The sequence below is a fragment of the Ochotona curzoniae genome, unplaced genomic scaffold (genome assembly GCF_017591425.1).
Source record: "Ochotona curzoniae isolate NIBS_2020 unplaced genomic scaffold, NIBS_Ocur_1.0 contig_2692, whole genome shotgun sequence".
Taxonomy (NCBI): Eukaryota; Metazoa; Chordata; class Mammalia; order Lagomorpha; family Ochotonidae; genus Ochotona; species Ochotona curzoniae.
Window position 1 is genome coordinate 17,241,849 of NW_024465556.1, and position 14,913 is coordinate 17,256,761.

Consider the following 14,913-nt stretch of genomic DNA (forward strand, 5'->3'; position numbering starts at 1 on the left):
TTGTTTCCATTGCAATTTCTGAGTAAGCTTTTTTTAAAAGAAATTTTATAGATTATTCCAGAACACTATTTTATAACACAAACAAACGCCAGCACAATCAGCACGAAAGCTGCTGTGAATAATTACAGTTAGGGACATGAGCCATGGGCATTGGGCCACTCCCAGATTCACCAGTCTCCTTTTTATTACTTTCCCCTGTGGCTACAAAAGGGCCAAAGGAAACTACGTGAGGCTATTTTGGGGATGTTCAATACTTGATCTGAAGGAAGATACTGAGCATATTAATTCTCCAAAAATAAGAGACCAATTATAATTAAAGACAAAACTTCTAGTTAAAGAGAAAGACCTGTGAGACACAAAGTTCATCCATGCCTTATCCTGTGTTTATGCAAGTGACGACTTGAGCTGGAGCCTGAAAATGACCTATTTCCCTACGTGACTATTAATTCCTGTAAGGTGTATAAAACACTTATTAGAGGTCAAAATATGCAGCTTACACATCTCTTACCTTTTACTAATTCTGTAATGTACCGTCTCCAAGTCTCCTGTTATTGGATTTGAAATGGTGGCTCGCCTCAGCTGTGAAGCCAACCATCAAAATAGTTGCATTACAAGACAAAAAATGAATCACATTTATCCAACCAGTCAGAATTCTGGGATTTTTTACACAGGAAAAGGGAAAGAGAAAATAACTCCATACACTTCCAGTCACCTTGTGTTGAGCCTGGAAAGCCAGCTGGTTTTTCAGATTTTTTATTTTCCAACAATTATTCTGCATAACATGGATGAAAGATCCATAAACAAGAGATTTGAAATGAAAATTTTTCAATGATTAGAAGATATAAAAGTGAAGAAAAAAACCTGTTTAAACCTGATCTATGGCTACAATAATTTTTTTTTTTAGTGATGGAACTCTTTGTAAAAGTTAATATTGTATAAAATTCATTTCAAGGCAATCTTCCATCAGCATAGCCACTCAGTGAGATATATAGTAAAAAAATCTTGGAATGAGCACAGAGGCACATGAAAAGAACTCATTAAAAAACAATGACAAAAAAAATGACAAAGATGACAGCCAAGATAATGACAAATCAAAGAAAAGGGGGAGGAGGATGATTTTGAGGTTAACAAGAGTATGAAATTTTATTATCACGACTTTACTGACCAGATACAGTCCAACTGAGGACTCGCCTTCAAGGGCAGGGACTTCAGACCAGAGACCAAAGAACTCATCCCTAACTCCGAGGTAAACAATTCTAACTGAACAGTCTACTAGGACATTGTGGTTGACAGGTTTACTGACCACAGATAAAGGACCAAAATAAAATCCAAAGGAGAATCTCACAGTATCATGTAATTATATGCAGCATTTAGCTTGGCAGATTTAGAAAAACCCACATTGGAGAGCACTCTGATATATTAGTACTAATGTATTGATTTGTAATACTTCTTTGGTTTAAAAAAAATTTGGAAACAAATTGGTGAAGTAGTAAAACTTGAAAATTTTTAAGTTCATTTTACAACACAGAAATCCAGATAATTTGAACCTTTAGGATATAACAAAGGTGAACAAATTCACAGGCTGAGTTCAGCTGCCTTAAAAATGAAATTTACTGGGCCCGGCATGGTAGCCTAGCAGCCAGTCCTAGCCCTGCACACCCAGGATCCTATATGGGCGCCACTTCGTATCCCAGCGGCTCCCATCCAGGTCCCTGCATGGGGCCTGGGAAGGCCGTCCAGGACGAACCAAAGCCTTGGGACCCTGACACCACATGGAGACCCACAAGAGGCTCCTGGCTCCTGGCTTCAGGTTGGCTCAGTGCCAGCTGCTGTGGCCCCTTGGGGAGTGAATCATTACACAGAAGATCTTCCTCTCTGTCTTTCCTCTCTGTATATCTGACTTTCTAATAAAAATAAACAAATCTTTTTTAAAAACGAAATTTGCTGGAATATAATCACTTTCATTTTCATATTTTCTTTGGCTGTTTTTGCACTAAAATGTCAGAGTAAGCTATGACAGACACCGTATGGCCTACAGAGCCTAAGGAGTCTTTACTAACTTGACTGTTATAGAACACATTTTGCCAAGAACTGTGCAACAGAAAATAAAAACATGCTGAGCATTCATTCACGAGTGTTTTTATGCAAGTGACATAGTTTCTATTTTACTATCATGAAGACCCAAGAGGTTTAATAACACGCCGATGGGAAAACAGGCAGGAGCGGGAAGGCTAATCTTGCCCACTCTCACGATGTTAGAGTTTCCTTGCTAAACCCTCAAGTTTATAGTCCTGGGCTAAACACAAAGATTTTATGTTTTGTTTTGTTTTACTGTGAGGCAAACAGAAAACTATTGATGTCACTATTTCAGATTAGTATCACGCCCATTCTAATTTTATTTTCCTAATAATAATGTGCCTAAAAAAGAATAAAAATACTTCTAAGTACCTTTTGGATAAAATATAGAAAATGCAAAAAAGGTAATTATTTTATTGGTCTCTAGAATTAAGGCTGAAAAATAAACTGAAAAGTCTTTCAGAAAGATGGTAAAGCACAAAATTGCCAAGTATGAATAAAAATCTCATCCATATTTTTCATAAATTAGTTGTTAAAACTAGTTGGAGAGTATATTATTTGTTTTGGCAACCAACTGGAAAAAAAAAACAAAACAAAAAACCGGCATAGCATTAAGAGTATCTGTGGTGTTAGTCACAGCAGCTGCCACTTCAATTACTTTCCAAAGCAAAAATCAGTACACATGCATTATAAATTGAAGGGGAAGAAAAACAAAATGATTATTTACCCTTGGTTTTGCTAGATCTTTGACAATTTCAATTTCTGCATCAGAAATAATATCATGGAAGCGAATAATACGAGGCTTGTCCCACTCATCCTCCTGCTTGGCTGGAGCCAGGATAAATTTAGGATTCCGGTTTCCATCATGGTAGCGGCAAAAGAGCTTTTTCTGTCGCCGAGGAGTCTAAAAATAGAATATGATAAAACCAATAGGGTATTAATATTTTAAGTACCTATTCCTGCGCAAATAGGAAATATTCATTCTTGCAGATGACATTAGAAGTAGAGATAACTCTTCAAGAATATATGAAAGAAGCAGTACTGTGCAAATAACCTCCACCCAACAGTACCTCTGTTTTAAAATTTTTATTAATGATTACCTCTGGGATGAGCAGAAACCTTAAATTGAAAAAAAAAAAAAGTAGGTTTCTGTTTTAAACCTTTTCTCATCATTATAAAGTCCAAAAACTATGACAATGAAATATTTGTGAAAATATGAAATGAATACTTGGCATTGCTCCAACAACAACAAAAAAAACTAAGAAGGAACCAGTCATCATTTTTAAAAGGAAAACAAAACCAGATTTCCTATGTAGCTCGCAGTTAAACGCTTGTAGCAAACAGGCAGGCATGGGGGGACTGCAGCAGTGCGGGATGTTTTTAAAAGCAAAAGAATGAACAGCTCTTAAAAAGAGAAAAAGTTGGGGCCCGGCGCAGTGGCGCAAGTGGTTAAGGTCCTCGCCTTGCACGCCCGGGATCCCATATGGGTGCCGGTTCTATCCCGACAGCCCCGCTTTCCTTCCAGCTCCCTGCTTGTGGCCTGGGAAAGCAGTCAAGGACAGCCCAAGGCTTTGGGACCCTGCACCCGTGTGGGAGACCCGGAAGAGGCTCCTGGCTTCGGATCGGCATAGCATCAGCCATTGCACTCACTTGGGGAGTGAATCATTGGACGGAAGATCTTCCTGTCTGTCCTCTCTGTATATCCGCCTTTCCAATAAAAAAAAAAATAATAAAAAATAAATCTTTAAATAAAAAAAATAATAAAAAGTTGTCAAAGGAATAATGTGCTTTCTTTGAGGGTATAAAGATAGAATAGTCAGGAAGACAAACACATTTTTTTCCAGAAAGGTTTTTTAAAAAACATTTATTTATTAGTATTGGAAAGACAGATTTACAGAGAGTAGGAGAGACAGAGAGAACCATCTTCCATCTACTGATTCACTCCCCAAATGGCCGCATCAGCATCAGCCAGAGTTGAACTGATAGAGTCAGGGGCTTCCTCTGGGTCTCATGTGGGTTTAGGGGCCCGAGAACTTGATCCATCCTCTGCCACCACCCCAAGCCATAAACAGGCAGCTGGGTTTGGAAGCAGAGCAGCTATGACTTGAATCAATGCCCAAATGAGATGCTGATATCAAAGCCTTCTACACCACCATGTTGGCCCAGAAATGTGCCTTTTCATCACCAAGCTACTGTATTAATGAAACATGTTACTTCGCTTCTGAGCATTCTCTTGATTAAACAAATATGTCATACATAAAGCAGGAAAACAAGAGTTTTAATTCTTAAATAATATACTAAGACAAATAATTCTTGCTTATTCTGAATGTACTTCAAATTCAAGGCTTTATATCAAATCTTTTATATAATGATGAGACTGATGTAACTATTCTGAAAAAAGTACACTCCTGTGATCTTGGGCAGTGCCAACACATGTGCAACTTCAACAAACTGGTAAACTGGCTCTGATTAGTGCCCATGCTCCATTCCACTCTAATTGTTAAGAGTTAACAGGACAACAAAAATATTCACTGTTGCAAATCTGACTGTTAAGTAGGTATTTGATGCTATTATGGAACTTTTAGAATCTTTTAGTGTATGACAGTGGTATTATAGTTCCTTACAGCCTCTATTTGCCGGGGTGTCATGGATTAAGCACCACCTGTGACACCAGCATTCCATATGGCACTGGCTCAAGACCTAGCTGTTATTACACTTTCAATCCAACTCCTTGCTAATGAAGCCTAGGAAGGGAGCAAAAGTTGATCCATAGGCTGGGACTGCTGCCCCCATGGCAGATCAGGGGAAGAAGTTCAAGCCTCCTGACTTGGGCTGGCGCAGCCCTAGCTGATGCAGCCAATTCCATTCACATCCGCTGGGAGCCAATGGATCAATCATCTGTCTACCCTCCCTCCCCCACCCCCGCCTTTTTTCCCCCTTCTTTCCTTCTTTCTCTAACTCTGCCTTTGAAACAAATAAATCTTTGGAATAAAGGTCCCATGACAAATTAATTCTTGGAAACAATGCATATCATGTCAACATAAAAAGGCTCTGAGAAGTCCCGAGGTTAAACAGTCAGGTGTGTCGATCAAATGCTCCTCAGATAAGTAGCGTTTATGATTTTGGTCTACTATCTATTAAAATCCAGAGGAACTGGTACTACATATGTCACTATAAATTTGTAATAAACAAAGGGATTATTATGGGTACATTTTGATATTTAAAGAATATCAAAATCTGTTGAAACCCTTTCTGCATGTTGAGTAGTACTTTAACAAAAACATTCACTAACAATCTGTTAAGATTGGGAGATAAAACACGACAATGTAAAAGAATTCATGATGTTGCATAAGATGGTCTACTTAAGATAGCTGAAAATAAGACTACTCAAATCTGTTTTGTATTAAATATAAGATTACCACTAAAACTATATTGAGTTCTTCACCCTTGTTTAGGATCTATGAAAAATACATATAATGGTTTCATAAGCTTATTTCAAATCTATTTTACTAACGGATGGATCATATTAAGAGTGATACTGACAATGACTCATGTGACATGCACTGTATGTAACCATGCTAATTCTCAGTCTAAAGCCTTAAATATGAAGAACTCTGGTCTCTCTCGAACTGTGTGCAGACATACATAAGCACAATCACACGCACGATTAGCTTTTCCACTTTACCATTTTGACACCCTCCCCACGGCACAGCATCTCGTACTTCTGTCTCTCGGGCAGGTAATCCACAGCAGCCCCTCTTCTCCTCGGCGCGACTTTCTCATCAGACTGGCCATCTGAAGTAGACTGATTTGTATCTTTTTCTTTAGCCATTATATACTCAAAATATTTTAAGTTACCGTTAGCTCTCTGATGTTCAGGATCTATGTACAGAGGAAGAAAGCATGTCGATGGGTAAGTTTACAGTTGTTTAAGAATCAAAATACAGTAGTATGAAAATAGGGAGCCACATAAGTTATCTTCCAAATCAGGATACTTTTAAGAATGAAATGGCTAACAAAAATTATTACACCAAAGCAACACCTGTAAACTAATACTGTTCAAAGTAAATCAGAGCATATAGTCACTCTACACATAAACAGGAGATAACAGCTACTTATTTCAAGTAGCAATTACTGCTTCTATTTTGAGAACCTACTAATCAAACCAAGGAATTACTTTCAATTTGATGTCAAATTAATTGTAAATTCTTATCCGTCCTACTAATTTCAAGCAATGGAAGATTTTGGGGGGGACTTGTATCTTCCATGGGGAAGATAAGATACAGATATTTCAAAATCAGCCTTTGCTAAAGATACACTACAAAAGCAGAATGTGTACTAAAGAATTCTAAAACTAAGCAGATTTCCGCCCAACATTTCTAAATCAGGGAAAGAGAATCTAAGATATAATTTCCAAATAAGCCATAATCCATAGCTGCCTCAGAATTGCTAGTCACAATTTTTAGCCATCTTTTAGTACGGGAAAAGACCACACTGCCCATCTGGGAGAAAAAAAAATGGTCAATCCAACCACATACACACAACACACATGTACAAAAGTAGAAACACATGTGGGTACATCACCCGTGGCAGTAACCAGTGCTTCTAGATTGTGAAAGATTTCTTGTCCTTCAGAAACTGCTGACAGCCTATGTTATGATACACAATATAAGCCTAACTTTAAAAAAGGGAAGGAAATGCGTGTGGACAGGGAGGAGGCACATACCATAAATACACAAATTTCTGTGGCCAGCTTTGGGCAACTGGCTTGTGAATGATTCTGACATCTCTGTTTTGGTAAAAATTTTACAATGAGTAAAAATTACATTTTAAATCTGGAGGGATAAAAACGAGAGAAAAAACTGTATGAACTAGTATTTCTATTTACTAATTCAAACAATAACTCATTAACCAGAAGTTTATTTTCAGATTCTTATGAGCTGTTTGACTCTTCTAACAAAAAAATGTAGTTTCCTATTTCTAATTACTTTCTTAAAAAGTTTCACTACATCCAAATGTTACCTAAATTTATTATTGTGTAGATACTGGACTCCATATCTAGAAATTATGGCTTAGCAGATCTTAGGTAGAGATCAAAGAATCTCCATTTGTAAGAAGTATCTCATAGCTCTGATGCCCAGGGTCCTTGGACAATACTTAAACAGCATATCTCTGTTCAAAGTACCAGTGGCAAAACCCTCATTAGCTGATACAATTTTCTGGTACTTTTAAACACAACAAACATGTTTTCAGTCCTTTCATCTCAGATCACTTATTTTAATATGAAATTTGAAAACAAAAAACATCCTTCAAAGGAAGTTGGTTAATACTTAACATGGTAATATTGTAACCATTTTTGATAAAGTCAGCTGAATTACATCCAACTTTAAAATTCCTGACGAACCAGGAATGGAAAAATGCAGTCAGTATTGTGGTTAGAAAATCAGTTATTTACTCTGAAAACAATCAAAGAGAAGAACAAGTATGCCTGACAGGTAAGGTGCATAAAAAGTACCAAAGATGGATGAGTGCACAGATGGATAAGTTGGGTACGGTAAATAGATGTCCTAAACAGAATTATAACCTTAAATTTGACTCAGATAACCTACCTAGTTCCAAAAGCTTCTTTGTCAGCGCAAGTGCCTTATCCAGATCTCCTTGCTGGTACACTGCGTAGCTCAAATAATCTAGAACAGAGACTTTATCAATGGTGGAGACCTCGCCGTCCTCCAGCTGCTTCAGTGCCTGCTCCATCCACAGCTCTGTGTGATAATAATCGGCTTCTGTGTAGGCCACTTTGCCCAACTCAAAACAGTCCTCAGCTGTTAGAAAAGCTTTGTGTCTTACACCTAGCAAAGAGAACACAGAGAACTTGAGGAATCTTACCCCTGCTGTGCATTTACTCAGCCTTCCAAGTACTCTTACATTTTACCTTCACAGCAATTTTCTGAGGAATGAAAACGCAAAAAATATCTAACTTCAAAAACAAATACTCCACAAAGTAATGCAGCATGACAAGAATCACATGGCTGTTAATATAGGACACGGAACCTGGAGACCCCAAGACTTAAATGACCAGCCAACATACCCATCATTAACGAAGAAATGCACTCTAGTGTAACAGCAGAAATTACCCCAGGAGATAGCTGTATCTTACTCCTAACCACGCATATGCACAAGAACCAGATGTAAATGAAAACAGAAAAACCTGTCAGCCACTGTCATTCTTCCTTCCCTTCTCTCCTTCTGTCTTTAAAAGGTTTTTATGATACTTATTTTGAATACCATAAACTTCATTTAAAAATCATAATACCTGTTAGTATATCAGAGGATTTCAAAAAGTTAATGAAAGGGCAGGCATCTGGCATAGCAGTTAAAGACACTGCTTGTGACTCCTCTAGCCCATATCAACATGCCTGGCTTCAAATTCAGATCCTGTTGCACTCTCGATTTCGACTTCCTGCGCGTAAGCACCCCGGGAAGCAGCAGCAGTGGTTGAAATGGTTGGGTACCTGACACTCACATGGGAGATCTGGAATGAGTTCCTCATTCCTGCCTTTGGCCTGATCCAGCCTCAGCTGTTACAGGCATATGGAGACTGGACCGGTGGGTGGGAGGTCTGTCTCTTTCAAATAAAAATAAATGTATGATGTAGGACTTCAGGGAAACTGTATTGAAAGATATGGGGCTCGGCATGGTAGCCTAGTGACTCAAGTCCTCGCCTTGCATGTGCTGGGATCCCACATGGGCACTGGTTCATGTCCTGGATAATCCACTTCCCATCCAGCTTCCTGCTTGTGACCTGGGAAATAAGTCAAGGACCACTCAGTGCCTTGGGACCCTGCACCTGCGTGGGAGACCGGAAAGAAGCTTCTGGCTCCTGGCTTTGGATCAGCTCAGCTCCAGCCATTGTGGCCACAGCAGATGGAGGATCTTCCTGTCTCTCCTCCCTGCATATCTGCCTTTCCAATAAAAATAAATCAATCTTAAAAAATGAATTTTCCATTGAAAACAACTCTCATATTTACAAAGTTGTGTGATTAACACCGTGATCGAAACTCAGAACATGTTCAACAGGCCAACAAGGAACCCTGAAAACTTCACCAGTCACTGCTCCCTTTTATCCCCCAGAACTAAACACTCATCTACTTTCTATCTCTACACATTTGCTGATTCTGGACATTTCATGTGGAGGAAATCATACAATATATGATCTGTGGCTTTTCATTTGTATGTTTTTCAGGGTCATACATTTGGCAGCATCTTTTTTACCTTCATAATATTTGCCCATGGGTCTGGAGTACGTCAAATTAGACTAGACTCCAGCACCCACTGGTACTCATGAGAGCCAGAGTGGGTGTATAATGGGCTCGACTAGGTTTTGGCTCCCACCAGACCACGTAGAGGTGTCAGAACGTGGACTACGTGTGGCTGGTTTGTAACCCCTAACAGTAAGAAGCAGACTGGGTATGGGCCAATTGGACAAGGCTACTGTTTCTGCCAGGACAGGAGATGGACTAAGTCAGCCTGGGCCAATGATCCACTGGTGAGATCTGCCACTGGAAGGAGACACAATAAGAAACTTGGGGAATTCCTTTGTCAGGACGCAGTCCCTACAGGTGAACACAAGAACCAAGGCAAGAAACAGCCCAGCCCAGCCCAGGTTGTAGTACCTGCCAGCATACTTGTGGGTCAGGTCCAGGGGTGGGCCTGGCTGGGCCAGTTTATAACACCCACTGGCAGATCTAAGAACCAGGATTGGATGCAAAATGGGCTGGGTCTGGCCACACCACCAGCCAGTTCACATTAGGGCCGGGACTCTACTGTGCTGGGGTGGGCTGGGCTGGGCAGCAGCACCCACCAGCAAGAGCTGGAACAGGGACAAACCAGGCTGGCCAGGCTACAGCATCTGCTGGTAAATGCCAGGGTGAGATGAGCCATGCCAGACTGGACCACAGCATCCATCAGCATATGCAAGACAGCGAGAGGTGTACAAGCCAGGTAAGGGAGTGGGGGTGGGGGGGGCTCTCCTGCTGGGCCACTGCTCCTGCAGATGAGTGTGAGAGCTGGGATGGGGGCAGACTAGGCAGGGCAGGGCTACAACACCTTTTGGACTACATGTGAACTGGGTTAGGGGGACAGCCAGGCTTGGGTAACCGACTGTATACTGGTACAGGCATGAACAAGAGTAAGGGCAGGCAGGTTGGGCTTTGCAGCAGCAACAGCTGACAAATGCTGGAACTGGGGGCAAGTCCTGTCAAGCTACAATGCAGAACTACCTGGAGTGTCAAGATCCCGGGAAGAGAATGGGTCCATTGGGAGACTGTGGGCACCTCTCTAAGAGGCTGCAACTCCCACTGGTGAGCATAAGAATCAGGACTGGGACAGGCCTGGCTGGACAGGTGATGGCACCCAATAGCACGAGTGTGGGTTAGAGGGTGGAGTCAACCGGTTCAAGTTAGGCAATGCCCAGTGATATGTATGAGAGCTGAATATGTGGGACATACTGGACCAGTCCACTGCACATGCCACAGGCACCAGAGCTGGGGGCTGGTCCAGTGGGGGTTACTGAGGGGTCGCTGGGCTTCAGTTTCCCCTGGTTTACAGGAGGGCCCAAGCATGTGGTGGGCAGGATTGGACTGGGCCACAGCACTCACTGGCTTGCAGAAGGACAGAACAAACTAATCAACTACCACAGCGAAACTTGACAGCAACTTCTGGGCAAATGGAGACTGAGGTGGACTACGTCAGCCAATTGACCTTGAAAGGATTTCCTCACCCTTGGAGCAGTGAAACTATCTCAGAACTATGAAAACCACTTGGGCAAAACCCTCAGAACATGCTCCACAACAGGGACCCTAGGATGATATTGGGTACTGGGGAGGCTGGGTGTGGTCTCTCCAATTGTATCCTCCCAGCTCCCAGCTACAGGAGGAAGCAAAAGAAAATGCGTAAACAATGGTCTTTCCCACTTTCCCCTAACGCTTGACCCTTCCCACCCTGTTCAACTATGTAAACATCATCAAAAATAAAAATTAGGGAAGCAGTGGCCAGGGCACCAGCTGAGAGGCGCGGACTCTGGGGGGAGGTCCTGTGCCCCAGCCACATGGATGAGATTTTGCTCATGGTTTGCCCTGGATTGAGGTGTCCATGACGGTATTACCCGAGGAGGAGGAAATCTGTTCCTGGATAAAAAAAAGTCAGAGTTCTTAGCAGAGAAGATGGCGTAATCTACACTACGCTCCCAGGCTTGAAGACATGACAGCTAAGGAACACACATGAACTTGGGGTACATGGAAATGTGTGCACAGAAAAAGGAAATCAGTCATTCCTTCGAAGTAGGAAGGCTTTCCTCCCTGCCAAAATGGGCACATTCTGCTCAGTCATCATGTTTGAAAATCTCCAAGAACTGAAGAGACTGTCAGTGCAACCCTGTCATCGCCCTCGGGGTTACAGCCATATGCTCTGCCATGGCCATGATGGACTCTGTGCTGGGGTACTGGCCCTTACATACCACGGGAGGAAGTGTGAATTTTATCATGTTGATCAATTGGACTGTCATGATTCTTTATAATTACTTCAATGCCATGTTTGTTGGTTTGGGCTTTGTCCCTCTGGGGTGGAAACTGGAAAATTCTTAGGATACCATTTATCTCCAGTATTGTCAAGTCTGCCAGGCTTACAAAGCACCACGTTCCCATCACTGCCGGAAGTGCAACGGATGTGTAAGGAAGATGGATCATCATTGTTGTGGTTACCAAAACCATGCTTCCTTCACAGCTTCTCCTGTTACACCACTGGGTTGTATCCATGCTGCTTTCACTTTTGTTATGACCATGTACACACAGCTTTATAACCGGCCCTCTGGGTGGAACACAGGACTGACATGAGTGAAGCCTGGAGAGACCTTCTTCCAATCGTCCCCTTGGGTTAGTTGCATTTGCTGCCACTTTGTTTGCCTTGGGATTAGCGCTAGGAACTACAGTAGTTGGCATGTTATTTTTTATGCAGATGAAAATAATTCTCAGAAACAAAACTTCCATTGAGTCATGGATTGAAGAGAAGGCTAACGATTGAATTCGGTATTTATCAGCTAGATGAAGTTGTTGTTTTTCCTTATGATTTGGGAGATAGATGGAAGTGGTCTGGGTTTCACGTAGGAGAAGGCTGTCACCAGTATAGCTTAACAGTTTGCTACAAAGTAACAGGTGACTACAGTGTGGCCTGCTGTCCTCTGCATGAAGCAATGGAAAGCTCTTCACAAGCCCCTGCACTGAAGGGCCTCAGATACAGCTACAAAAGGGAAGTTCATCTTGGCCAAGAGGTTTACAATCCTGGTTATATGGAGACAAAATTCTTGATGATGCCTTTGTGGAAGGTGCCTCAAGAATCAGAGGCCAGTTCCCGAGAAACTGTGTGGACTGTCCCTGGATGCAGAAGCCAATCCCGCCCCAGAGGCGAGAAGGAAAACAGACAACCGCCATCTGCTCACCCCATTCACTGGGGTGAAGCTATTCTTTCAGGCCACTTCATTACTTGAAAATTGTACATAATCATTCAACAATTATGCAATGAACCTACCATGGGGAGGGCTTTCTTTTCCTCAAAGGTGCCCTAGTGCCATGATAAAATATTTCTGTTACCACTTTGACATGGAGAAGCCATTCTACATATGCCTTTGAATCCTACTCCTTGTCACCTCTTCTTCCCCAAAAAGGGGGGGAAAAATGTCACTGAGTAAGTCACAACTGAATTTTCTTGAGGATTTTTTGATGCGCTGCACACCCTGGAGCTCGCCTGCCACCGGGGCTCCCTTTGGCCAGAAGCACCTGCAGGTCACACTGCTATTTCCCCTCTGAGGAGATATTTCTTAAATAATATTCTAGATACTGTAGATCTTAAATCTGTCAGATTCAATATAAGCCTAGATTTGTTACCTGTCTTAATAATGCAGATTTTGTCAAATCAAAGATCAAGGGGCCCGGCACGATAGCGTATTGGTTTAAAAGTCCTTGCCTTGCACAAGCCAGGATCCCATATGGGTGCCGGTTCTAATCCCGGTGGCTCCAATTCCCACCCAGCTCCCTGCCTGTGGCCTGGGACAGCAGTTGAGGACGGCCCAAAGCCTTGGGACCCTGCAACCACATGGGACACCCGGAAGAGCTCCTGGCTCCTGGCTTCGGATTGGCTCAGCTCCAGCCATTGCAGTCACTTGAGGAGTGAACCATCAGATGGAAGATCTTCCTCTCTGTCTCTCCTCTCTGTATATCTGTCTTTCCAATAAAAATAAATCTTTAAAAAAGTAATGGATATTCTGTTTAAAAAATGAGGGCCCAGTGCAGTAGCGTAGTGGCTCAAGTCCTCACCTTGCACATGTCAGGATCCCATATGGGTGCTGGTTCACAATCCAGTAGCCCGGCTTCCCATCCAGCTCCCTGTGCTTGTGGCCTGGGAAATCAATCGAGGACGGCCCAAAGCTTTGGGACCCTGCACCCAGGTGGGAGACAAGAAGCTCCTGGCTTCAGACTGGCTCAGTATCAGCCATTGCAGCTGCCTGGGGAGTGAATCAGCGGACATAAGATCTTTCCCTGTCTCTCCTCCCTTCTATATATCGGACTTTCCAATAAAAACAAATCTTCAAAAAATTTTTAATAAAATTTTTTGTTGTTGTTGCTGTTTTAAAGATTTATTTATCCATTGGAAAGCCAGATATACAGAGAGGAGAGACAAAGAGGAAGATCTTCCCTCCGATGATTCACTCCCCAAGTGAGCGCAACGGCCGGTGCTGAGCCGATCCGAAGCAGGGAACCAGGAACCTCTTCCTGGTCTCCCAAGTGATTGCAGGGTCCCAAGGCTTTGTGCCATCCTCAACTGCTGTCCCAGGCCACAAGCAGGGAGCTAGATGGGAAGTGGAGCCACCGGGATTAGAACCGGCACCCATATTGGGATCCCGGGGAGTTCAAGGCAAGGCCTTTAGCTGCTAGGCCACGCTGCTGGGCCCCAAAAATTTTTAATAAAATGTTCAAAAAATATTAGTTCAACGTATGTATAGGTCACATTTGTTTATCAGCTAATAAGCATTTGGGTTGTTTTCTTTTTGGGGAAGGTGGTCATAAGACCACCATGAGCTTTTGTATATAAACTTCTGAGCAGACACACATGTTCATTTTTTTAGCACATATGTGGCATGAAACCCTGGCATCTGTTTGCTCAACACTGTAAAGAACTGTTATTTTCCAATGTGGCTACACACCATCTCCAATTCCAGCACAATTCCAACTTCTTCAACACCTTGCCAGTACTTGTTATTGTCGTTTTTTGAAAAAGTGTCTTCTAAAATAATAATTTGGGGCTGATGCTATGACATAGAGAATAAGCTGCGACTATGGTGCCAGCATCCCATATGGGTACTGGTTCAAGTTCCAGCTGTTCCACTTAGGATCCAGTTCCCTGCTAATGTGCCTGGGAGAGCCGTGGAAGATGGCCCAAGTCTTTGGGCCCCACATCCACTTAGGAAACCCACAAGTTCCTGTCTCCTGACTTCAGACTTTATGGCCACTTGGGGAGTGAACCAGAGAATTCAAGATCTCCATCTCTCCCCTCCTCTCTCCGTAACCTTGCCTTTCAAATAAACAATTCTTTTAAAAGTAATACTAAATTAACTTGTGTGACAAACAGGATTTCCTCATGTACTGAATCACTCAAAATGCCAGGGCAACACCAGCAGCTGGGAACACCATCCAGCTATCCCATGTGGGTGACAGGAACCCAACTCCCGAGTCATCACCTGCTTCCTCCCATTGTACGCACTGTCAAGAAAACGGAACGTGGAGTAGC

At 42.3% G+C, this 14,913-nt stretch overlaps 1 protein-coding gene and 1 pseudogene across 4 annotated transcripts in view; one reads left to right on the top strand and one right to left on the bottom strand.

The window, feature by feature from the left end:
* P4HA1 (prolyl 4-hydroxylase subunit alpha 1) overlaps positions 1-14,913 on the bottom strand; it is a 72,883-nt gene that overhangs the window by 29,803 nt on the left and 28,167 nt on the right. For 2 of the 4 annotated variants that reach the window (XM_040975931.1, XM_040975932.1), the window contains 4 exons: positions 7,686-7,925; positions 5,762-5,958; positions 2,804-2,980; positions 509-579 (listed from right to left, as the gene is read on the bottom strand). In XM_040975931.1, the coding sequence (XP_040831865.1) occupies positions 509-579; positions 2,804-2,980; positions 5,762-5,958; positions 7,686-7,925 (685 nt within the window). The remainder of the gene's footprint in view (positions 1-508; positions 580-2,803; positions 2,981-5,761; positions 5,959-7,685; positions 7,926-14,913) is intronic. The other 2 variants (XM_040975933.1, XM_040975930.1) reach the window with 1 other exon arrangement.
* Positions 11,386-12,585, top strand: LOC121153443 (annotated as a pseudogene).